At 34.7% G+C, this 26,538-nt stretch overlaps 1 protein-coding gene across 5 annotated transcripts in view; it reads right to left on the minus strand.

The window, feature by feature from the left end:
- TRDN (triadin) overlaps positions 1-26,538 on the minus strand; it is a 416,769-nt gene that overhangs the window by 293,914 nt on the left and 96,317 nt on the right. For 4 of the 5 annotated variants that reach the window (XM_055114092.2, XM_057302585.2, XM_063605444.1 and 1 more), the window contains exons 5-6: positions 15,832-15,891; positions 2,498-2,557 (exon numbers count right to left, since the gene is read on the minus strand). In XM_055114092.2, coding sequence (XP_054970067.1) covers positions 2,498-2,557; positions 15,832-15,891 — 120 coding nt within the window. Of the gene's footprint in view, positions 1-2,497; positions 2,558-14,001; positions 14,620-15,831; positions 15,892-26,538 lie in introns of those variants that run through there. The other variant, XM_057302588.2, reaches the window with a different exon arrangement.

The following is a 26,538-nucleotide window of genomic DNA, read 5'->3' on the forward strand; positions in this document are numbered from 1 at the left end:
AAGAAAATAAGATAAGAAAATAAGAAAATAAACATGAAGAAAATAACAATTATTTAATTGAAATTTTCTTTTTTTTTCTGTAGGTTATTGGGGTCCAGGTGGTATATGGTTACATGAGTAAGTTTTTTAGTGGTGATTTGTGAGATTCTGGTATTTTCAAGTGTAAATATACCATAAAAAATATTGAAGCATGTTTCAACTTATCTGATTCCTAAATGTCATAATGTGTTCTACTTAACTGGAGTGTTTAACAAAACAAAAAACTTCAGCAGACTATGCATACTCTGGATGCATGAATCAGCTGAAATCTGGCCCAGCTATCCTAGACACAATCCACCCTAAAACAATGGCAAAAATTAAGTTAGAATCTTACTTCGTATCATACACTGAGATGGATTTTTGAGGAATTAAAGTTAAATTTAAAATGTGAAACAATCTTTTTTGGATGGGTGCTGTGGCTCACACCTGTAATCCCAGCACTTTGGGAGGCTGAGGTGAGCAGATCACTTGAGATCAGGAGTTTGAGACCAGCCTGGCCAACATGGCAAAACCCCATCTCTACTAAAAACACAAAAATTAGCTGGGTGTGGTGGCACATGTCTGTAGTTCTCATGCTGAGGCATGAGAATCTCTTGAACCCCAGAGGCAGAGGTTGCAGTGAGCCAAGATTGCACCACTGAACTCCAGTCTGGGTGGCAGAGTGAGACTCTGTCTCAAAACAAAAAAAAATCTTTTTTAAACTTGAGGAAAATATTGGTGGCTATTGAATTAATTCTTGAATGAAGAGTCAAAGCCAGAAACACCACAAGAAAATGTCAGCATATCTAACCACCTAAAAATTCAAGAATCTAAACATATGCACACATGCATACATATATACATGAACTCACACATATCCGTTCACAAAGACAGAAAGCATAATATTAACTGTAAAACAAATTCGGAAAAATATTTGAAAATAAGTTATAGATGAAGGGTATACATACCCAAAACACACACACACACACACACACACACACACATCATTAGGAGAAATGGGCAGTGAGTGTGAACAGTTACACATGATATATACATTGCTAAAAACCATATTTGAATCCTTCAACTTATAAATAGTAAGCAGTTAAAAATATTTTGCAGAGACATGGATGAAGCTGGAAGCCATCATTCTCAGCAAACTAACACAGGAACAGAAAACCAAACACTGCATGTTCTCACTCATAAGTGGGAGTGAACAATGAGAACACATGGACTCGGGGATAACATCACACACTGGGGCTTGTCAGGGGTTTGGGGGCAAGGGGAGGGAGAGCATTAGGACAAATACCTAATGCACGCAAGGCTTAAAACCTAGATGACAGGTTGATAGGTGCAGCAAACCACCATGGCACATGTATACCTATGTAACAAACCTGGAAATGTATCCCAGAACTTAAAGTAAAATTTAAAAAGAAGAAAGAAAAACTAAGAAAACATGACACCTTCAAAGGAACACAATAACACGCCAGTAACAGGCCTCCAAAAAAGGGAAATCTATGAAATGCCTTTCAAAATAATAATCTTCAGGAAACTCAGAGAGAAAAAAAGAGAACACAAATAAAAAATACAAAGGAAGGAGAAAAATAATTCATGATCTGAATGTGAAATTCAGTAAAGAGATAGCTATCATAAGAAAGACCCAAACAGAAATCCTAGAAATGAAGAACTTAATGAATAAAATAAAAAATAAAATTAACTTTAACAATTAACTAGATTATCAGGAAAAAATACAGTGGAAGAACATTCTCATTTAAACACTATGCAGCTTCTTAAAGAGAATGAGGACAATATTTAGTGATATGAGAAGATTTCAGGATACATTGTTAAATTATAAAAGTCAGATTATAGGACATACTAGATTTTGTGTAAAAATAGGGAGGAAAATAACATGGATTATCTGGAAAACATACAATAAAGCTCTGGAAGGATGCATGTAAAATTCACATGAGTGGTCTACTGTATGTGGGTTTGGCATGAAATGGGAGCCAGTAGGCTGGGAGCAAGGTGAGAGGAAGGTTTTCACAAAGTATCTTTGTGTGTTGAGCAATTAGAACTTATTATCTATTCTACATAAATAAATAGCAATTAGAAATTAAAGCAATCTAATAGATAATCAAAATATGCAAGTTATAATAATGAGATCTACTTTCTTACCTATCAAACTGACAAGTATTTCTGATATAATATCCTCATTGCTGGCTAAGGCAGTCTCAAAACTGCCAGAGGAAAAACTGACGCAACATTTCTGGAAAGTTACCACTTTCCAGTTCAACAGTTCTTAACAGTCTGAAGTATTTTATTTCTCTCAATCCAGAAATTCCTTTTTTCAGATTCTATTCTGAGAAAATAATCCTAATCTAATTTGTAAAACTGCGTGGTCATCGAAAATCTGAATGTAAAGAGTAGGAAGTCAATGGGAAAGGACTCAGTGTGTTAAACAGTAATAAAAGTAACTTCATACCTTTCTTTTCAGGTTTTTCTTTTTCTCTTACTTTTTCTTTTTCTTTTTCTTTGTGTGTAACTGAAAAGAAACAGATAAATAGTTTTCATTTAAATAACAGGAATAAATGAGGAGATGTTTGCATGGCAGTCTTTGATGTCAAAATTTATCTTCTGTTTTTAGAAATCTTTCTTTAACTGGATTCAGATTTTATGTAGTTAGAGGTTTAAACTTCAAGATAATTACAGATTTATTTCCTATTTCTATTTTATTTCATATCCAAGCACAAACTAGTACCCAAACCAAGTCTGATTGCAAAGATAAGAATACCCCCGTCAGCTTTTCCAAATCTTTAATTGAAATAATTGGAAAATTTTTAAAAATTATTATGCCATATGCCAAAGGAGCCCGGCTTTGATATTGGATGAATGCTTGAAATATGAGGATGAAAATATAGAGACATAATTTTCTGATCTTGAAGCAAAGAACAATCAACCTAAACAGTATGTGTTAATCTTCTACAGAAACATTCTACACTAAATGTTTTTAAAAATATACTGGAATAAGACTATAAAATACCAAATCTTTTCAACAAAAATAAAATTTAATTTAATATGAGCAGTGATCTCATCAATTATTACAACAGGACTAAAATTTAAGTCATAATCTTACCCCATACCTTAGTCATAATTCTTATTCATTATCCATGCTAGAAACATGAGACTCATCCCAATTTGTCTTTCTCTTTTATTTTTCCTTTTCATTCATTCACCACGCTCTTTCAATCATGCCTTTTTAATATTCCTCTTCCTCATTTTCTTTTATCCAATATTATTTTCCCTAAATCATTTATTTATACTAGAATATAGAAAGAACACCTGCTATGTGCTAAAGACTCTCCTCAACAAGATAGAGTTCATTCCTGTCGCCATGATGTCAATAAGCTAATGACTAGTGGATGCTAAGCAAATAATTACAAAGGTGGGTAACTGCAGGGAGTCGAATTGCTATGAAGAAAATATGTAAGGTGGAATGTTGATGTATGAAATGACCTAATCTAATCTGTTTGTTAGGGGAAGAGCCCTTGGCAGAAATGACATTTAAGAGTATGAGAAATGAGAAGAAATTAGCCTAGTAAGAGATTAGGAGGGAAAAGGGGAAGAGACCAATTTCCAGTTCAGAAGTTGAAGCAGGATGTCTCTTTTGGGCATATTATTATACCTATCATAATATTATAATACCCTGACTTCTCTTTTGAACCTTTAGATTTTAGATTTTTATGTCTCATATTAACCTTTCTAACATGAAAATTTGATATCATTGACTCCTCTGTTACAAATATTAGTGCCTCCTCACTGCTGAGTATGATATCTGTCACATAGTGGGTGCTATATCAAAATAAAAATATTTTACTGCTCTAGTGATCTGACATTTGCTTACCAACCCCATGTTTACCAACCCAATGTCATCTACAAAGAATTTCTCCTTGAACTTTATATTCTCATTATAACTAAATGCTAGTAGCTCCACAAGCACACCACATGCCCTCATGATGCCTTTATGTCTCTGCCTGAATGTGTCTTCCACCTAGAATTACCACACCCACATTCATTCGTTTTCCTTTCCCTATTCCACGCACTTTTTCATCTTGGTTCAAATGCCTCCTTCTCTGTAACATTTTCTTTGATCTCTACTTATTCCATTCACCAATTGCACCATGTACATAATTATATTTCAGCAATTCAATAATAATATTGATATTGTTAATATCTCTACTCAGTAAATGAAATCCTTAGGGGCTACATCATATTTATTTTATTTTTTTACATTTCCAAGTCATCACAAGGTCTCAGTCACATAGTGGACTCTGTAATATTTTTGAATAAGTGAAATTCTAAAATATGTTAAGAGCGAGTTTTATTGTCTAGTTAAATTCTATTTATGGATGATGTGGTAGAGCTATAATAGACACTGCTTGCTTCCAATTATGTGAAACTTTTGACAATTTATTGAAATTTCTCAAATAATCAAAACCTAATGAGAAAAAGGAGAAAAAAACTCACCTTAAAACATTGAGATATTATTTTTTTCCACATTTAATGGTTCTTTTAGTTGTTTATTCGCTACTCAGTTCAATATAAATAGCTCACAAAATAAGGCAAGGAAATCACTATTCATACTGACCACAAATGGTTTATTTTGGTTCCTTTGAATCCCTATTAATTAAGCAGAAAACGAAGGGAAAATCTTGGCAAAAACAAAGCGTCTTTTAAAGTTTCTCTGAGGGGGAACCAAGTTTGTGTGAGATAAGCTGTGCTTTCAGAGCCCTGATTGGAAAGACCCACAGGGGAACACCTAATCTGTGTCTCTGTCTCTGTAAGGAATGAGGACTCACCCACCTTGGACAGCTGGTTGTCCATTCCACTAAAGGATTTTCAGATTGACGTGTGCAAAGGCATAAATGGGAGAATTAACACAAAATCAAAAGAGCAAAGGGACTGAATTCAGACTGAAATTAGCATATTAATGCCTCATTCCTGTTACCCTAGGGAGAAATCCAGTTCCTCCCAGTTGAAGTGTTGATTTACAGACCCTGTACTGTATGCTAGCATTTTATTATCCCCCTCAGAAATGGCATCACAACACTTCTTAGTGAAGCAGCTGGACCCTTGGGCCCTAGGGAGCTGTTCATAATGGCAGACAGCCACTGAAGCTCCTTGGACAGAAACTTCAAACTTTGGCAAGACTGTGCTCAAATACCAAGTTTTGAAATGACTTTCAACACAGCAATGCAACAATCAGCAACTGCCTTGGTAATCACTCTAAAATAAAAATCACCTGATAGAGCAGCTGCATTCGCTTGAGCGTCTCTGCTTAGAGCCCACAACCAGGAGTTTTCATATGGAAGAAGAGTACCTCCTTGTCACCAGCCCTATTTGGCAAGTTATATCTTAGCCAGGACAGTTTTTAGCTCAGGACAGAATAAGCTTCTTGCACCTGCTAGAGTTTAATTTGTTTGTCATCCTTATTTACAAGAAACAAAAGTCCCTTCGGTATGCTGATAATTAAAAACAAATGGAATCCACCAGTTGGAATGGCCCTGATGTCTGGCATCTGAGTTGGCATGGGCCTGCTGTTCCTGCCCTTGCCCAGACTCTGACCTTTCCCTGACCAGAACATTCAGCTCAACTGGACCCAAGCACATCTCTCACCCTCCCATCTGGCTCCTTTCCAGCCCTCCCCAAGCTGTGCTCTGTGTTTTTGTTTTTGACCCTGGCAGTCACCAGGCAGACTATGTCTTTTTCTCAAGTATATCAGAGCTCATAATCTGCCTGACCCTGTGGTTTTTTTTTTTTTTTTTTTTTTTTAACAGGGAAAACACTCCCTTGGGGTCAAATCATGGGAGCCAGGTTATCAGAGTTCTTTCCTTAATCGTCCTGTTCTTAGGTTGAAAATCAAAAATTGTAATGCCAAAATTTGTAAAGTACTGATTTGTATAGGCTACTACATTCTTCAATTGATGGCTAGCAAATCAATTTAACCAAACTCTAGAACATACTTGACTTTAGACTACTGCATAGGACTAATCTTGAGTACCCAACCAAAAAAAAAAATCAGATGGATAATCAGGTAAGCATTATATCTTTTCATTATTAACAGAAAAAATCTTTGAGGAGCATCATTACCTGTAATAAATTTTACTGATTTTTCTTTTAACTAATTCGTCTCATTTTCACATTTCTTGTGCTTTTTTGTTAGGTATTAGTGCTAAAATACTCTATAGACTTTAAGTAGGTGAACATTTCAAACAGCTTCATAAAATTCATATATATCTATATTTTAATTTGTAATGCTTTATGAAAGAGCATGATACACATTCATTTTAAACCCTTAAAAAAAATTCTGTTTCAGCCACCATTAAACAATAAGGCCAGATTTCTTGGTTAGTGTGTATGTCTTTGTGTGTATGTTTCTTTTTTATTTTTGGTAGCTAATTTGTGGAAGTTCAGTTCCATGGTAAGGCAAGATGATCTCTATGCTTTTTAAGAGAAAATCATGAACTTAATAGAAATGCAATATTGAGTTAAAAATCTTCTTAAATATTATATTATCCATTTTTCCTAAAGGAAGAATTTATTATTTTAACTTTAATATAAGCATGCAATTTCAGAGCTGATAGGAATATAAGAAGTAACTACCCTGAACTTCTTTGTCCATGGATAAGAAAATATGCTCATAAGAGTCCGTGACAGACCAGGAAAAGAATGTAGTTATCTAATTGCTAAACCAGTACTCTCCTTCAAAACTACGCAGCCATGTCTGTTCCAGGTTCTGTGCAGACTATAAACTTGTTCTCATGAGCCAAAATGTGCTGATCGAATTCTCCAAGCACATTATCTGTGATCTACCTTCCAATAATGCACATACTTCTTTTTCATAATAAAAGTACTTTCATTTACCTATTAAAGTGAAGATTAGGCAAATTACCCAAAGTTGTAAAGCTAATCTGATACTTACGCGTTAAATCACAAAAGATATTTTATAATTCTAAAATATTAGTTTTATTTTCAAATTCAATTTAAATGTATGGACAATTTCCCCTTCTCCTGGGGCTACATAGCCATAGTAAGAACTGTAATCGCTTTCTCATAAGTGAACATTCACTATGGACACTGTGATGCATAGCTTTGTGCACACTCTTCTGGTTTCCTTGTCCAGGTTTATTTTTCATGATTGCCAGAGAGGGAAAGAAAATATATTTTGTACTTTAAGGAGTTAATGAAGTGCAGCTAAGAGAAGACAAAAATAAAAGTTTATACAGTACAGGATGACTAAATGAATTTGTGGGCTTTAAGAGCATTTTTATAAAGGGCTTCAGGATATTTAAATATATTTTAATGTATTTGATTGCATTTTGACTTTTGAGCCTCACCATCAGCTAAATCCCTTGTGAGCCTATGACTCCAATCCGGCAATTGTTTCCCAAAAACTGAAGGAGTTCTAGACAAATCAGTGTTATTATTCTGAATCACCCTTTTTAAAAACATTCCTTTGTTTTTTGTGCATATGATATTGTTATGGGTTGAATTGTGTCTCCTCAAAAATATATGTTGAAGTCATTAGCCCCAGAGCCTAAGAATGTGACTTTATTTGGAAATAAGGTTTTTACAGAGACAATCCAAGTTTAAGTCATGAGGCTAGTCCCTAATCCAATAGGACTGATGTCCTTATAAAAAGAGAAATTTGGGTCCAGAGAAGGATATGCACAGAGGGAATACATATCCTGTGAAAAGACAGAGACACAGGGAGAGCATCATTTGAAGATGAAGGCAGGAATTGGAGAACTTCATCTACAAGGCCCCAAAGCTTGCCCGCAAACCTCCAGAGGCCAGGAGAGAGGCATGGAACAGATTCTTTGTCACAGCCCTCAGAAAAAAACTCATCCTGTGGAAACCTTGACTTTGGACTTCCAGCCTCAATAAGGTAATATTAAGGCTGATGTTAAGAATAATAGTAATAATTAGACTTCTGTTGCAGCCCTTGAACCAAGTTCCCACCTGGTTCCTTGAGGACTGACGTCAGCTTAGCTTTTGTGTCTTCCCTGTTAAGTTTCAGAGTCCACACCTGAACCAAAAACCACTAATTCCTCTGAGGTCCTTCCAGAAAACTGCAGACAGACTTACTCAACAACTGAGGTTGCCAAACCCCAAACTACATCTCTCCTCGAGGACATCTCTGTGAAGTACCTACTACACGTGGTATAATTGTGTATTTACTTTTTCAAATTTATCATTAACTGGATCTTATTCATCATGGAATTTGTAGTGCCCAGTATGGTGTTTGGCACAAAGTAGGTACTGTGAATAAGTGAATGTGTATTATCACCTAGTGGCTGTGACCACTTTTTCCATTTACACTATCTGCCTGCCAGAATACACCCTATTCCCGCTGTCTAGCCCACTCTGAAGCTGACCATATGCTGTCTCTCCAATATACATTTCTATTAAGTAAACTTCTCCATTTCTGAGGTCACTTTTTCACCCAACCACCTGACAATACAGGTGGATGTAGCAGAAACCTACTGTTCTGCCGCCTACCGGGCCGTCCTATTGTCTAGGAGCCTTCTTGGAAAAAGTTCACATATTTAGTTATATATTTACCACTGGGTTCCTGTCTTTTCTGATTTGTTCTGTTCTACAAGTAAATTGACATATTTATTAGTTAATAGAAGCCGAAATCTTACCTAATATCACCAATAAAATTCACAATTGCAAAAAAATAAGGCAATATACAATAAACAAACAACTACATGGGGGGGAAAGCTAGAGGAAAATTAGAAATACATTACTATTTTTCTCCAGATAATTGGATTGTGGGAGTGCGGTTCCTTTTTTTTTTTTTTTGCATTTTCCAAATCATCCATATTTATCTGTATTATTATAATTTTTGTTGTTTCAGTGTGGGTGTTTTCAGATTACATATTACAGAAAGTTTTTATTTTACTATGAAATTGTTCGTTGCCATTAACCACAGAAATTTGACTTAAATTACAATGGCTTAATTAAAGCTAAATGGAAAGTTGTCTGTAGGAATGTCAAATGCAAAGTTGTCCGTAGGAATCCAGTAGAGATTAACAAAACAGAAGAATACTTCGTTCACAAATTAAATCGTTATTTCAGTATTTATTGAGTGTGTTGGGTACTGTTAGATGTTAGAATGATTTTTAATTTGATATAAGCATACAAATTCAGAGCTGGTGAAAACCTGAGAAGACTATGAGCCCATATCCCTTTGTTCATGGATAACGAAACAGAATCATAAAAGGGAATGGCAAGGCTGCCCTAGAACATACATGAAGACAAACATAGTTCCCTCCCTCAGTTAGTTAGATCAACATATACCCACAATTAAAATATGTTGTCAAAGTGCTTGGAAGAGCAAAAGCTGGGGTGGAACAGCATGGACAAAGTGCTTAAATGCCCCCAGTGAAGAACAGCAGTGGAGACTTCTTAAAGGAACTGACACTCCATATGAGAATCAAAGAAATAAGCAGGCTTTTGCCGAGGGACTACACAAGAAGGGCTTGATGGCTGGAGAGAAGAGCGCATACAAAAAAAGTGCACAGTTATGAGACAGTGACAATGCCTGTTCAGGGACTACTCAACAGCTCAGCCTGCCTGCAGTACAGGGGGCATCAGTGGGGTCTGGAGTGCTAAGGGTGGCAGGGAGGAGGAGGCTGTATCTGTGAGAAAGCTTGGTAAGGAGGTAGCAGAACAGGGAAGACGTGATAAACTACGAAGCTGGAACGCTGTAAGGGTAGCAGTGATCATATGCCAGGTTGGAAAATGTCACTTTTATCTCTTAGCACTGGGGCACCAACAAATGGATTTAAGCCCGTAAGTGACTGGATTAGCATGGACCTGAGGGGTTAATGCTGGGAAATCAGTTAAGAAGTGACTGTCACAATTTAATTGAGAGATGATTGTGGAGAAGAAAGCAGTTGGAGAAGAGAGAAAGTAGACTAAATTATAGTACGGAGGAGCTAAGTAGGGTTGAGCTCTACTGCTGAAAGAGACTAAAAGGTCTATGGCAGGGACAAGCTTTGATGTTGAAAGAGAACAAGAAGTCTATGGCAGGAACTAAAATTCAAATGCCTTCATAGATGAGACAGGTAAATTAACAGGTACCCCAGTGGTGAAAGAGGGAGTGGTGGAGACTGTCGTAAACAGAGGGTGCAGGCCCCACTTAAAGGCATCCAGTTGCTCATTATCTAAAACACTGGCTCGTCAAAAGGAACCACTGTGGGATATATTTGAACTCTAAGCCATGAGTTCAACAGACAGTGATTCTAACCCTGGCTACTCATTTGAATCATTAGGGCAGCTAGGCCCAAACCCTGGCATTACTTCTCAAATATTAATGGCCCCAGGATGGAGTATGCACATAGATATATATTTAAAAGCTATCCTGGTGATCTAAAGTGCAGTCAGGATTGAGTACCACCCCTGGCAACAATGGCTTCTAGATGTTTAGCATGAATAATTTGGGTGGACAGTGATGTCAGTCATTAGGACAAAGAATACAGACAGGTGAAGACATTTTCTGCAATAGATGTTAATATGGGCTTGAATACATGAGATGAAAGAAGTCTGTTAGTTACCTGTGTAAAGTCAGGTGGGAATTTTATAAGAAGGCTCAGAGACTTTATATTCTATACTTTCAGCCTTTTCAAATATCAAAATTAATTAACCACATGGGCTCCTAAATTAGTTGATGGCTTAAATAAAATGCTAAGGGATTATCCAATTAAGAAAATAGGATATTCATAACATTCTTAAGATTTTATTTAAGATATGTGCACATTAAAGATGCATTTTTAATGAGGAATTTATATCTTAAGGGAATGATGGCACTACATTGGCCATACACACAAACTGTGTCCTATTGTCAAGGTGACTAAGCTCTTCACATATAGTAAGAAAAGCAAAACAAAAACAAAACAACATTTTAATACCACCAAAAAACAAAAGAACTCATCTTGCTGCCTAAGGAAAAAGCAAAAATAGTAGTTATTCTGACTTGTTCTGATCTCTCAAATAATGAAATTTTGAAATTTCAGAAATGTTCATAAACCTGAGTTCCATAAGCATAGTAACTTTACATCTTACTTTTGCTATGCTGATATCTGAAGATATACAAAAGTCTTTGTGATAATGCTGCTAGTTTTCTACCATGAACTGTAAACTTGGTAATATTTGCCATTTTGTGGTTTCTATCTTTAAATACTTTTATCTTTCTATTCACAAACATGAAAAATTGCTTAACATCAGTAACCATCAGAGAAATGCAACTCACAACCACATTGAGATATCATCTTACATCATTCAGAATGGTTACTATTAAAAAGTCAAAAACAACAGATGTCATGGATGCATAAAATAGAGAACACTTATACACTGTTAATGGAGATGTAAATTCATTCGACCTCTATGGAAAACAGTATGGGGATATCTTAAAGAAGTAAAAATAAAACTGCCATTTGACCCAGCAATGCCACTATGAGGTATCTGCTCAAAGGAAAAAAAATCATTATATAAAAAAGACACCTGCACTCACATGTTCATCACAGCACTATTCGCAGTGGCAAAGTCATGGAACCAAACATAAGTGTCCATCAGTGGCTGATTGGGTAAAGAAAATGTGGTATATATACATCGTGGAATACTATTCAGTCATAAAAAAGAATGGAATTATGTCCTCTGCAGCAACATGGATAGAGCGGGAGGCCATTATCCTAAGTGAACTAACTCAGAAATAGAAAATCAAATATTGCATGTTCTCACTTACAATTGCTACACATGGACATAAAGATGGAAATAACAGACACTAGGGATCTCAAAACATGGGGAGATTGGAATGGGAAGTGAGGCTTGAAAAATTGCCTATTGAGTATTATGTTGAATATTTGGGTGATGGACACACTAAAAGAGCTCAATCCCCATCATTATGCAACATACCCAAGTAACAAACATGCACATGTATCCCTTGAATCTAAAAGTTTTTTTAAAATAACTTGTATTTTTATATTTAATTATCAGTCCCTCTAAACTCTGACTGGCATGCATGCTTGTCAAGACTTCTTTCTAAATGGGGCCTTTAAGTAATCCTTTGACTCCACGATGCTGTTTAAGTAATTAGATCTGGTGATTTGAAGTTTATTTATTGAAAAGACAGTGGAATAGGCCAAATAATGGCCCTCTAAAGCATAACTATATCCTAGTCTCTGGAATCTGTGAATGTTACATATATATATGGACTTTGCAATGTGATTAAGTCAAGGATCTTGAGATGGTGAGATTATCTTGGATTATTCAGGTGGGCCCAGTTTGTGGTAATTTGTTACAGCAGCCACAGAAAACTAGTACACCTATGACAAGCCATCTGACACCTCTACCAAGATAAGTACTGCCACATCTCATTTCTCAGTTGTGTTAAGACTGAAAATAGTAGAAAGGAGATTTAAAGATGCATACAGTCTATGCATCTTTATATGGTGTCTACTATACAGGTAAGCTATTAGAATTAGGTAAGCCCACATCAGGCTACGTGGCACACAGACTGATGGGAAGAGAACAGAGATGGTATCTAGGAACTGATAGATATGTACAAATGCAAGAAGATCAGTGAGGTCAACCAGCAGGAAGCAAGGTTCTAACCACAGGGTTTCAGAGACAAATTCTAGATCCTATGGCTATGAGCAAATTCTGGTGCTACAGACTCAGCAGGCACCAAAGAACAAAAAGAAGAAAGAAAATTGGATATAGGATATACTGGAAAAGCCACATGTTCTTACGTTAGAGATAACAGGCAAAAATGTGGCTCTACAAATTACTAAACTTGACACAATGATTGAATCCAGGTAAACCTACGTATTCTTAGTTTAAATGGGATTATATCTACCGTGTTAGATTGTTCTATGAAGATCAAGTGAAATATTAGACATAAAAAATTATATACAGTATTTCATCCATAGTAGATAAACACTCATACAGTATTAAATTTTTAAGAAGGGAAACACAAACATAGAACTGACAAGGCAGTAAAAGTAGTTTAGGGTTGTTACAGGAACTTGGGATGACACATCTTATATTTGTTCAGCCTATGATCAGACAGATATCAAATGATACTAAAGATAGAGAAAAAAGGAATTCAGATAAGAAAACTGTAAGGGACTCTCATCCAGTTAGAGGTGGTTAAGATGATTAATTAATTAACTGATAGTTACTGTTTAAAATTAGTCAATAATTATTTTAAGAATTTTACAAGTACATTTCATAATTATTTAATCCTTATGACAACTCTATTATCCCCATTTTACAGATGAAGAAATAAAGGCAAAGAAAGATTAATTATCTTGCCCAAGGACACATAGCCAGAAGTTACCAAATTTGGATTCTAACCCAGATAATTTAATTAAAGACCTTTCTAAAAGTAGAAAAAGTTTATGGTAATATTACCCTTTATGAAAATCACACACCATGCTCTTAGTTTATTTATTAATTAGAATATCTGAGTATTTACCATGGGTAAAGGAAATGTTCTTTAATAATCATGACTTGGACCTTTTATTTATGACAAATAACATTCTCTTTAATTCTTTGAAGTTAGTCTGTATATATCTTTTTATTTAAAACATCTGTGGGCAGAGTTATTTATGATTACAAAGGAAACTCAGACTGTTGACTGCTAGAGAAGACTGGTTAACATTTCTTATCATTCAACATGTGGACCTACATCTGACCATGGGTATCCATTGTTGGATATAGTTTTAAATATGATTATATTCTGCAAGATCATTTTGACCTATAAAAACTTTAATTTGAAACCATCACCCTAATGTGGAATCAGCGTTCTTGGAGGTAACTTGTACTAGAGCACTCTGCTTGGTACTCAAAACTACTCCATTGCGGTTAACTCATTCTGCCTGTTCCCCAGGGGCCATTTATATGAGTCACACATACAAGAGCAGTTGTAAAGCAAAACATTTATTTTCACTGAACTATTTGAGAATAAAGAGCAGGCATTAGTCTACCTCATTTACAGATAGGAAACTAAGCAATAAAGTGAAATCTTTTGTTCATATTCACACAGAAAAACTGTGGAAAACATAAGCTCTCTCTGATTTCCAGCTCAGTGTGGAGCAACTGAAGCTCTACTTTCACTTTCTTGAGAAATAGTTACTTTTACAAAACATATTTGGTCTACTCAAGAAATATATTCAGGTTAATAATCTCCAGCTCAGTCTTTGAGAAATTTATTTTAGACTTCAGCCAAATTCACTGTCTTAATTATGGAAGACTTGCTAGTTTAATAAATCCACTCTACAGCCCACTGCTCAGTCTTTGACATCAGAATTCTAATATAGCCAGGTCCAAAATGCAAATGGTGCCATCTGCATTACTACCTCCACTCCAGCAGCACTGTTATTAAATTAATAGCACAGTCTGCAAGAAAAAAACAGCAGGGACCCAAATGGTGTGGAACCAGTTGAGTTTCTGTTTAACCTTCAGCAGATAGAAACCCAGAGCCACTTCAGTCATGGTTCACTTAGTCAATCCATACTCAAGAGCTGTGTCCAACTTCTATGATGAAAGGAATTAAGAACCAAAAAAAGGAAAGAGAACAGTAAGGAGACATTAGTTTCCTAAGTACAAATATAAATAGGTTTCAACTGAGTGAGCTTCAATGTTCTGATTGTTGAAGAATTGGCTGACCAATCTAGAATGAATTCAAACATTAGGATTAAAGACATAATATCTGTAGAATGATTTGAGCCCTTCCCAAAAAGAAAGCACATGAAGTATATTTTAAAAACAACAGCAACAACATGGCATTGTATTAATATAAATTCACGTGCTAGTATAATTTAATTGGTACTTTTATTATTTGAAAATTTACTATCTGCAACTGTGGTATTTACTACAGATAATTTTGCATTAGCTGGTTTATGACATAGTAAATACTGGATAAAATTCCATTTTTATCTCAGAAATAAATTATCTCATTTTCTGTCTGCATTATACAAATATAGTTATTATGAGATCTTTATTTTTGCCCTGGCTCATTCAAAATCATGTGAAACTGACCATTGGGAGAACCTGGGCATGCTTAGAAGAATACATTTTTGAATGTCTTGCTTCCTATTAGTTTCTTTAAAGTTTTATGACTATCTCTGTCACCCACAGAAGAGTTATGTTTATAAGATAAGCAAGACAATGCTGGCCTTTCTCAACTTGCTTCTGCTGCAAGATTGCCATTACTGGATTCAGTTCAGCTGAAAGTGATATTAATCATCATGTTGTCACTGTCCATCTACCTCTTGAGGCTGTGCAGGAGAGCCGTGGGGCTTTCTTACACGACCTCTGCCATGAGGTCATATAATGACTCTGCATTTCTACACCAAAGATTGTAAAGATATTGCATGACAGAAGGAATTCAGGTTAAAAAAAAATAAACTCTGACTTGTTACACTAACTTCTTAAAAGAAAAAAAATTATTTCCTCAGTAAATCAATATGTATTTGAGCTATTCTCTTAGTAATTGTAAATAATTTAAAAATTATTACACATTTTGAAGTTACTTTGATTCCAACTATTAAATATTATTTATGTTATTTATACATTTATAACTGAAATTAACTGATATACATTTATAACTGAAATTAACTGAGGAGTAAATTTACTTATTTAATATCAAAAATGTTACAAAAACACTAAACATGAAATTTTTTCTCCCATATGAATACACAAAAATGTATATCTAAATGAAGAATAAACATAAAATGAAATGTTTACCTTTAGTTTGTATTTTCCTTTCAGGTTTCTCTTGTTTTTCAGTCTTATCTTTGTGTATTTCTAAGAAAAAATAGAATTTATAATTTTAAAACTCTGAAAATGTATAAAATTTAAGCCATAGCTATGACCTAAACTTTATAAACCTACCACAAAGTTTAAATTATTATACAGTTACTAACAAGTTTATTGGAGTCTAAAAGAGTCTTTGTAACATATTGCTAAACAAATCACTTATTTATTGAAATAAGGGAAAAATTGGAGTTATCTCAAAATTAGAGTTATTTGGAAAAGCTTAAACATTTAATAGACAGAGCTATGTTGTCACCATTTTCAGTGCTAAAATTGGTCACAAACTATAATTATTTTTATTTCAATTACTCTCAATACAAATTAAGAATCCTTAATAAGAATGTCATTTAGATTTAGGAAGATTTAGTTTTTACATATTAAATTAAGAATTTGTGAAATGAACTGTAACAACTATCTAATAGGAAATATATTTCAGAAGTATTGACTCTAAGCTATGTTTATAATCAGCATTTGGCATTACATTTAACCAATAATTACTGCAAGCAGATATGACACATTTCATAGAATAAGTTAGTTGTACATTTTTTTCTAAACATCAGGTTTTAGCAAACATATTCAATTTTCTGCTAGCTTCAGTATACATACATTACCAAGGCTAAGAAAATGGAGTTAATTCTGAATTTACAGTTAATTTGGATAGAAGTGAATTTGAGATTAGAGTTTACAAATATGATTACTACCTTTGAAAAGTGACTTAATCTTAAATATAATGTTTTTTCTTAGAAAAATGCTAATGAGGTTTACTTATTTATTTATCACAACTTTATTCCACAGATGGTCTGAGATGGTGTTAATTACTGTACACATTTTAAATTCTCCATTTGTAAATCTGCATTTGCATTTTTGTAGTTTTTCCAAAAGTCTACTAAATTAAGATCAACCATGGAAACACCCTAAATATCTTCAGAAAAGACAGCTACTAGCTTTCATTCACCTGTTAAGGAGGTAACCACCATTGTGAAGGTTTTCTTCCTAATTTTTCTCAATCAGTTATCTTACTATTTACAGGGTCACTAATCTACTCTTATCTCAACTGTGGCTTTGAATATGGTGATGAAGATATGGACAGGTAAGGCACTCATTCTTGTCTCTGAAAACAATTCTCCAAAATGTAAGGAAATATCTCCAAATGACATAGGAAATGCCCATCTTCCTGTCTCTCTCACCATTTTGTTTATTTCTTCTCTAGTCTCCAAATTTTACTCTACAGCAGGGTTTCTTACATTAGCACTTTTGACATTCTGAATTGGGTGAAGCATTATTTTGGGGAGGGGCTATTTTGTGCATTTTAGGATATTCAGCAGCATTCCTAGCCTCTACCTTTTAGATGCCAGTAGCCCCCATATCCACCTCCCAATCTTGACAATGAAACATGTCCAGAGACTTTGCCAAATGTCTCCTACAGGGCAAAATGAATCCTAGTTGAGAACCACTGCTCTAAACTTACATGATAACCAGCGTAATCACTATCACTGTCTAGACCTATACTATCCAATGCAGTAGCCACTAGACATTTGTGCATATTAAGGACATGATATATGGTTAATCCAAATTGAGATGTGCTGTAAGTATAAAATATACACTAGATTACAAAAACTTAGAATAAAATATAAGTAAAATACCTCATTAATAATTTTTATATGAATTACATTTTGAAATGATATTTTGGTCATATTGGGTGTGATAGTTTTATTATTGGCTCAGTTTGGCTAGGCTATTATCCCAAGTTATTTTATTGAATACTAACCTAGAGTCGCTTGCAGGTATATTGCAGATGTAATTAAAATCACTAATTAGTTGACTTTAAGTAAGACGATTTTGCAGATTTTGTATAATTTGGATGGGCTTCTCTGATTTCTTTGGAAAGCCTTAAAAACAGGCCTGAGATTGCCCAGGGCAAAAGGAGAAATTCTGCCTGTGAATGACAACTTTGGTTGACAGTTTCTAGGCTCAACTTGCCTGTGATCCTCCCTTCCTGACTTCCTGTCATATGGGTTCAAAAATGCCTGGCCAGTTCCCACAATCGCATAATCCAATTCCTTGTAATAATTTTTAAAAAGTATAAAAGTATCTCCATAATCTTCTACTTCTCTGTTTAATCCCTGACTGATACATTGAATTCAATAAGATATATGATTAAACTTAGTTTTATATTTTTCTTTTTACTATTTTAAATGTGGCTACTAGAAAATTTTAAATTACATATGTGACTTCTATTATATTACTACTAGACAGGTCTAATGCACGTCTAATCCCAGGGGGAGCAAAGGACCTTTATAAAGCTTTAGGTCATCCACAGAGACAAACTGATTTCAAATGAACTGAAAAAACAAACTTGATATTCTCTCCTGTCAATACTGTTTTGCTTGCTCCCTCCTCTCCAAGCCAACAGATGCTGTGAAGAAGATTGGTGATTTGTTTAATTCAGGTCCATAAAGCAAGTAAAATATCAAAGATTTAGACTGGTCTTTGGACATACTAAGGGAGTTGCCTTTAAGAGATCATTCCTTACTCCTAGTAGGTATTAATTGGAATATAGAGATGGCATGAAATTTTTAAAATTGAAAAATTGCATGGAATGCTACATTCACCATGTAATGGGGAGGCCTTAAAATTGTCATTTAGAATAATTTTTTTTTTAGAGGTAGGGGTGTGTGCATATGTGTGTATATATACATGTGTGTCTTCCACAGATACCAGCTGACCATTCAAAAGAATAAAGAAGGGATTCTGGAGCTCACACGGGAGAATAGCGCTGAAGGCCATCTTGCCTGAAAAAATCCTGTCAGAGCCTCCTACTCTAACTTAGATTTTGCAGAAAAGACTGGACAGAGTTGTGGTGGTTTTGGGGACTAGAAAGACGGTCCTTGTTGATCATAGTAGGGTTTCCTGCAAGGTAAGTGTAAGTTTGCACATCAGAAAACAGATGAAAGAAGTACTAGCAGGATCTACCTTGCTCCTCTTAGCTCTTGTGTACTCAGCCATATCCTGACAAAGGAAATGAGTGCTAGGTGGTAGCAGTAACTGAAATGAGCAAGGGACCATCCTGAAAAAAAAAAAAAAGACAAATCTCAAAGACTAGGGTCAAGACCACCACTCAGGAGAAGGGAAATGCTAGGGTAAATGTATCATCTCCCTTTCCCAAATACATGAAAGGGAGGTAACTCTAAAGTGAAAGGTAAGTACTTGCATGTTGGATATGCTTCATAATAAGTTTTACTTAAGCAAAAATAAAAATAAATAAAGGAAAATTAGACTGAAAAAATGGCAATTTATTTCAGAGCAGTTGTTTTTTTACTCTGTGGTAAGCAGAGTAGATGCAACCCAGTTCTACAACTTAGATCAATCTCACAGGGAAAGCCTCATTTTTTATTTTCCTGTTTCTGCACTTCAGCCTTAGAACAAACTAAGACAACCTCACTGCTGTGGGCAGATGCAGGCAGTTGTTTTGCAAGCAGAGGTCAACCATTTTTAAAAAGATACACACACAGTAAAGTCTCTAGAGCTCACAATAAAGTATACAAACTTACATAGGCAGAGTTTTGTTTTACAGGTACATTATCAACTATTTTTAGCTGAAATATTAATATTTCTACAGAGGCAAGCATGGAAAAACACAGCAGAACTAGTAAAGACATACACACACCTACATTTATTTGCTCAGGAAGACAAAAAATTATTTCTGACGATTCAGACTTAAGGAGAAATTAAATGTTTCTTTGCATGTTTTATTGCAACTTTGTATTCTCTTTGGGGACTGGATTCCATCACTGGTGTCACTGACTGTGGATATCTGATGTCAGAAGAATCCAGTAAAGCCTCCACATGGCGTGCCAGTTCTGTCTCCTTACACTTTAGCCAGGAAATGATGCTATTCAAGCTCCTGTCCAATTCAGTAACATGTTACTAATTTAGACTTTGGAAAGGTATTTTTCTCATAGGGAGGCAATGCCTGATTTGTTACCTTCAATTGCTCTTTCCAGCTAAGGCTATATTTGTATAAATTGCAAAATCAAATTTAAAAGATACGAGTCATTAAAGGTAGAAATTTATTGTCCAACAATCTTCAAATAAAATTAAGTTTTCTATATTATGTTAATACTAGCTTCTGGTTATTTAATAATTTGCAAAGATAGGTGAATGTCTCCACTTAATATAACATGAAATAATGTATAATAGCATAAAATTTTACTTAAACATCATGACACCTTTTGAGGACCAGTTCACTTAAACCTGAACCAAACCTGGATACAAGAGACTTAGAAGAAAGGCAAGGCAGTCATTGTTCACCTCGACATATATGTCCTTTGCAATTAGGTGGATGTCCAATGTCTCTGAAAAGGTGTTAAGTCTCAGCACCAGATGCTAGTTGGAATCATAAGCCATATTTGTAACCGGTAAATCTTAAAAATTGTTTTGTGTCTTAGAAAGCACAGAGGTCAAAGTATCTTAATCCAGGTGTGAGTCTGCCCATAAATTCTTAAAGGTATGAGTTTCTATTTGAATTTTGAGAAGGGAAGAAGGGAAAAAGACATGGAAAAAAAAGTTACAATTATCTTAATGTGTTAGGAGGCAACAAAGGGAATCCCTTTATTCTACTGAGTCACTGGTAGCTTTGCCTAATAAGAAAGAATTAGCACTCCACTAAAGTTGCCGGTGTCAGTAATGGTTTCAAGGGCACTGAAGGATTTAAGAGAAGGGCAAATTAATTTCAAAGAATGTAGGAAGTGTATTTCTACTTCTTTTACTACTCCTGACTTTTCCCTAACACTTTTCTGGCCGGCTGGTAGGGAGGTATGAGTGAAGACAAGGGAGGAAAAAGTAGTATCTCCTCTTAGATCCTTATTGCTATTCATCTCTCACTCCAAGACTAAAAGCTTTTGAAATCCAAAGAAAACATTATCATACTGGGCTTTAAATGCATTTACAACTTTCTTTCATTAAGGAACTCAGAGAATTTAAACTCTGACTTTCATGGTTTATCATTCAATGGAGATAGCAATGAAATATATCTTCCTCACACAGACTGTTTTTCCAAAGTACAATGCCAAACAGAGGAGGAGTTATAATAATTTATTATGGTGTTGAGAATAAATAAAAACTAGTCACATTTTTAGATTATTCTTTATTTCAGGATTCCGATGATCTGTAAAGAATTATTTTAATTATTTTAATAATCATCATATGAAAGATGTTATAAATCTATAGTATACTAATATAATTAAAATATCATGCATTTTGATAGGAAAATGTAGACATAGATAAAACTATTAAAAGATCTATACAAAAATATGTGCATCTCTGACATCCATTAACATAGAGCTTAATGTTGAAGTTAATTAACACTGGAGTCAATCTGCTCAATTCAAATCTGATTTCCATACTTACTAGCTGTGTGAACTTCGTTTCCTCATCCATAAAATAAGATTAACAGTAGTGTCTATCAGATAGGATTATATGGGGATTAAAATATGTTAAAATGTAAAACATTTAGAGCATCATTTGTGTCAAGTAAGCATCATGTGAATGCCAGCTATTATTATTATTTGTCTCTCTTTCTCACTAAATAACTAAATTTGATGAGGGCAAGAATTATGTCTATTTTGTTCCACATTAAATTTTCAATGCCTAACATGATGACTGGCATATACTAGCCACTTGAGAAATGCATACTACTTGAAAAAATATTCAACCATGATTATGAGTTATCAACTCTTGCATATTTTAGAAGGTGGTGATGGATCATATTTTTCTTGTTTGTTATGATACAACTTTCAAAATACTATTTAACTACTAAAATGATTATACTTGAAAATTTGAAAAAATATTTTATTTCTAAATATTTTAAATTTCTATTAGAAATACAAGGGAAAGTTGCAAGATTTTACTACTTATGGAAATAAGATATGCCAAAGGTACTTATAAACTGCAACGATTGGCCAGGTGCAGTATCTCACACCTGTAATTCCAGCAATTTGGAAAGCTGAGTTGGGCAGATTGCTTGAATCCAGGAATTCAAGAGCAACCTGGGCAACATGGTGAAACTCCATCTCTACAATAAATAAATAAATAAATAAATAAATAAATAAATAAATATGAGCTGGGTGTGGTGGTGCACAACTGTAGTCTGGCTACTTGGGAGGCTGAGACAGGAGGATCCCTTGAGCCCAGGAGGTTGAGGCTGCAGTAAGCCATGATGGTGACACTGCATTTCCGCCTGGGCAAGAGTAAGACCCTGTCTCAAAATAAATAGAAAAATAAAAGAGAAAACAGAAAAACAACTGCAACAATTGAAAGTTTTTTATATTTCAGAAATTTTTTTCATGTACTGTTTTTTCTAGAGCACTGAAAAGCTAAATTGTAATTATATTAAGGACATTAAGCATGTTTTTAACATTGCTTTATTTCAAAATTTATAGATGCTCATACAAAAACTAGATAAACTATAAGTAAGTATATTATGCCTATAATAAAATGTTAATAAAATGTAACTATTTCAACAGAAAAAAATTGAGAGCAAGATTTAAAACCGAGCTTAAAGGAAGGAACTTAAAATTTCTATTCCCTTTGTTCTGCAGATTTAATATTATTATATTTCTCTAGCATTCCTTATTAATGATTAGGGTATTTCAGTGATAATCTACATTCTATTTTGTCTTATAACACTTGTCTCTATATTTATGGTATTCTATATGCAGAAATTACAAAATTCAGCCATTTACTAAATATATTTATGCTGGACATTTGAGAGGACAAGGATAGATTTTAATGATCCTCTTGGTAGTCCAAGTTAGAGTTTTCAAGTATAATGGAGAATTTTCTTGTTCTCATGACGTGTGCTGAATGTCCCATAGGAACATACAATTACTCAAAGGGTGTAATCTCTAAAACTTCACCAAACTCCAAGTGAAGATTCACTTCATTAGTTTTTCTTCCTCCTCATGAGGCCGTTTAATTCTGTCAAAATGTTTACATAAGGTCTATGTCTACCACAGTGCCAATGGTAATCATCAGGCCAATACATTTTCCCTAGACTCTCTGAGCTCAACTTCCATATGCAACTGGGAAGAAAGGCCACAGGTATTCAAAATGAGAAGGCTGGTAGTAGCAGCAACCAATGGAACAAAAATCAGTGAAAATAGATTGTATCAGTGATTCCTATGAATGAGCTGATTTTGTAGTGACGTATTTCTAAATTGTTTTGTTATATTACATGTGTTTTCCTTATGATAGTTTTTATCTACTTATGATCATACCAAAGCTTGCTGTTGAGTAGACAGATAGTTTGTAATTTTGTCTAAGACTTACATGGCCAGTTTAAAGCATGCAATTTTTCTCTATTAATATGGCAAACTGTTAATAAATTCAGAATGTTATCAATTGAAGATTTTCAAATGACAGATTCAAGAAGTTAAAAGAATAATCTCTGTCATCAAGGCAATCATCCTGATTCTTCTAAGATGACAATTCTGTTTATTAAATTATTATAAGGGTTGTGTATTTCAAAGAATGCCTCTCATTATGTTTTCTCTAGATACCTCACAAGCACCAGATAAAATAAAATGCCTTCTTACATTATTTCCCATTTAATATTAAAAAAACAAATTATTTATTCACTTAAACATAGAATCTTTATAAGAATCTGCCAATTGTTATTAGAGCACAACAGATTAATTGTAACAGATGAACAAGCAAATCTTGTTATCTATTTAGTGGCTAATTAAATAATGCCAAACACAGCTGTTTGCTGAATTATTAATATTTTAGATAAATATTCCAGATTATCTGTAGATATCTGTATATTCTTTGATTTTCTAAAACTTTTTATGTTTGATTGGTAAACAAATATTTCTGGGGAAAGCGTACTACTCACCATTAATGAAGACTATAAAAAGGAATACTCTCTCCCCCTTGAAGCACCTAGTATGTGTATGACTTAATGGGCAACCACTCCAGATACAGTGATAAGAAGATATTAAGAATAGTTTCTTTCAGAGATGTTGAAGCCCATAAATGTAAATTATTTTGGATCTTTATTTTATCGTGTTTGATTACTTGGTAAGATAAGCTGAACTTTTTCCAGAAAAAATAATAGATTCAACACTGTATGCTAATGATCCTTAAAAATTTTCAAAATAAATATACTAAGATGATATCTATCTAATCTCATTTTTGACATTAAATTTGTTATCTCAGGTTAATTCATTTTTTCTCTTCGAATTTTATTTTCTCCATCTATAAATGAGATATCATTTCCCATGTGTACATAAACCAGACAGAAGTACAAATGATTGCAAATAATACCTTTTATAGATTATCAATGGTGAAGTTTGCAGATTTGGAGATTTGAGTAAGATTTTGGCTGTGTTAGCGTGTTTCATATTTGATGATGTGCTAGATAAGACCGATGTGTCTGTACATGAGAATTATCTGGGGAGATTTTAAAACATATTCCTGAGCTACTACTCAAATGTTATTAATTTGTCTCTCATGGCAAGGAAATTTTTAGAGATCTACAATTTAAATAAACTCTCAGGTAATTTCAGAACCACAGTCCAAAGTGAAACTACTGTCTTGATCAATGTTTCTCAAATTTTAATGTGCATAAGAGTCATTAGGGATCTTAAAAGGCAGATTTTAATTCATTATGTCTAGATGGAGCCTAGATTCTGCATTTCTAAATAGGTCCCATATGATGCTAACATTGCTGGTCCATGGGCCATGCTTTGAATTTCAAAGCTCTAGTCCAGATGAAACTCTTGATAAAATTATCAATGTATGGCATCACAATTTAATCATAGAATCATAAAATATCATAGCTAGAAAAGACCTGGACATCAGTAAATCTGGCAGTTTTGTTTTACAGGTGTGAGAACTGAGAGCCACTGAAGTGACTTGACCATAGCTGGTTAACAGCAGAAAGGGAAACAATACCAATACCTCCTTGTTGCATTCATTCAAGCTTATCTGTCATGTTTAAAATTTTGATATGTTCAGATGATGAGCATCAACTATCAATAGTTATTCCAATGGCTTAGGTCAATGCGACAGTGATATATATATTAACTTAGTTTGCATCCTATCATTCATGTTTTGGGATTTTGTTAACAGTAGATTTATATACATTAGCCATTGTGTGTAAACAAATTATGCAGTTATTCACTTATCCTCGACTGTCTAACTCACTGGCCTCAGGATGCATAAAATTCCCTATTTCTAGCATTACTCTTTTGGGTTGCAATGGCTCTCACTCTGATTGTGAGTTAGAATACCATTGTGGAGATTTTAAAAATTCAACTATTTAAGGCTTGACCCCTACAGATTGTTATTTAGCAAATCGGAGATGGGAGGTAATCTAGAATTCTGAATTAGAAACAAAAATTAGATGATGTAGACATTTGTGGCTTTCCTGCTAGAATCCAGTATTCCTGATAATATTCCTCTTAATTTTGGGAACCACTTTTTTCCCCATGCTAACACATCCTTCATTTCCAAGGACGGGGGCCCATTTCATAGGCCTTGATAAAGTGCATATTTCATCTCTCTGTCCAACTGATTGGCTCCAACAGGGATATGCTACTAAATCCAGATTAATGGGAGTGAACCAGATGCTTTCGCAGAGGCATTGAGGAAGAGAACAGGCTCTTCTACTGAGTTGCTAAGGTAAGATAATTTTGGCCTCAACTTTCTGGTCCCCATAATAGCTGCTAGGAGAGAAAAGCCTGCCTGAGACTGAAACAAATGAAACAGAGGAAGGAAAGCAGGTTCCAGAAGTGAAGAAAGAGGATTTACTAATAACATGATTAAAAAAAAAAACTATATCAAGTCATTTCAGAAGCCAACTCTATTTATGACTTTTAATCACTTGAACAGAAAAAGTGTTTTTTTGTTTGTTTGTTTGAGACAAGAGTCTCGCTCTGTCACCCAGGCTGGAGTGCAGTGGCGCCATCTGGGCTCACCACAGGCTCCGCCTCCTGGCTTCACGCCATTCTCCTGCCTCAGCCTCCGAGTAGCTGGGACTACAAGCGCCCGCCACGACGCCCCGCTAATTTTTTGTATTTTTGGTGAAGATGGGGTTTCACCTTGTTAGCCAGGATGGCCTCCATTTCCTGACCTCGTGATCTGCCCGCCTCGGCCTCCCAAAGTTCTGGGATTACAGGCGTGAGCCACCGCCAATGTGAATTGGATTTTGGTCTCTCATGAGCAAAAGAGTTCTAATTAAGACATCACTTGAATCTGACACACAGAGTTGAGAACCACTGGTAAGGCTTCTGTTATGCTTTTTTTGTTGTTGTTTATTTTTCAACAGACCCTTTCTAAATGAAAATCTATAATTTAAAATAGGTAAAACTTCAAGCCGTCTGCAGTCAACTAGCACATTAGTTTCTCTTGAATTTGAAACAGGAAACATACAGAACTGCAGAGAGAAGATTCTGAAATACATTAGACCTAACAGCTTCCCCCTCACATCCTTTTCTCTATTACTCATCTTAGGTACAGGTAGAAATATAACACCAATGAAATTATTCTTGCTCCAGAAGAACTACATAAAATGGTTGGGCCTGAGTTGAGTTGCCTCAGAGACTCTTTTAATTCCTTCTGATGTTGGCACCAAAA

The sequence above is a fragment of the Pan paniscus genome, chromosome 5, assembly GCF_029289425.2.
Source record: "Pan paniscus chromosome 5, NHGRI_mPanPan1-v2.0_pri, whole genome shotgun sequence".
Taxonomy (NCBI): domain Eukaryota; kingdom Metazoa; phylum Chordata; class Mammalia; order Primates; family Hominidae; genus Pan; species Pan paniscus.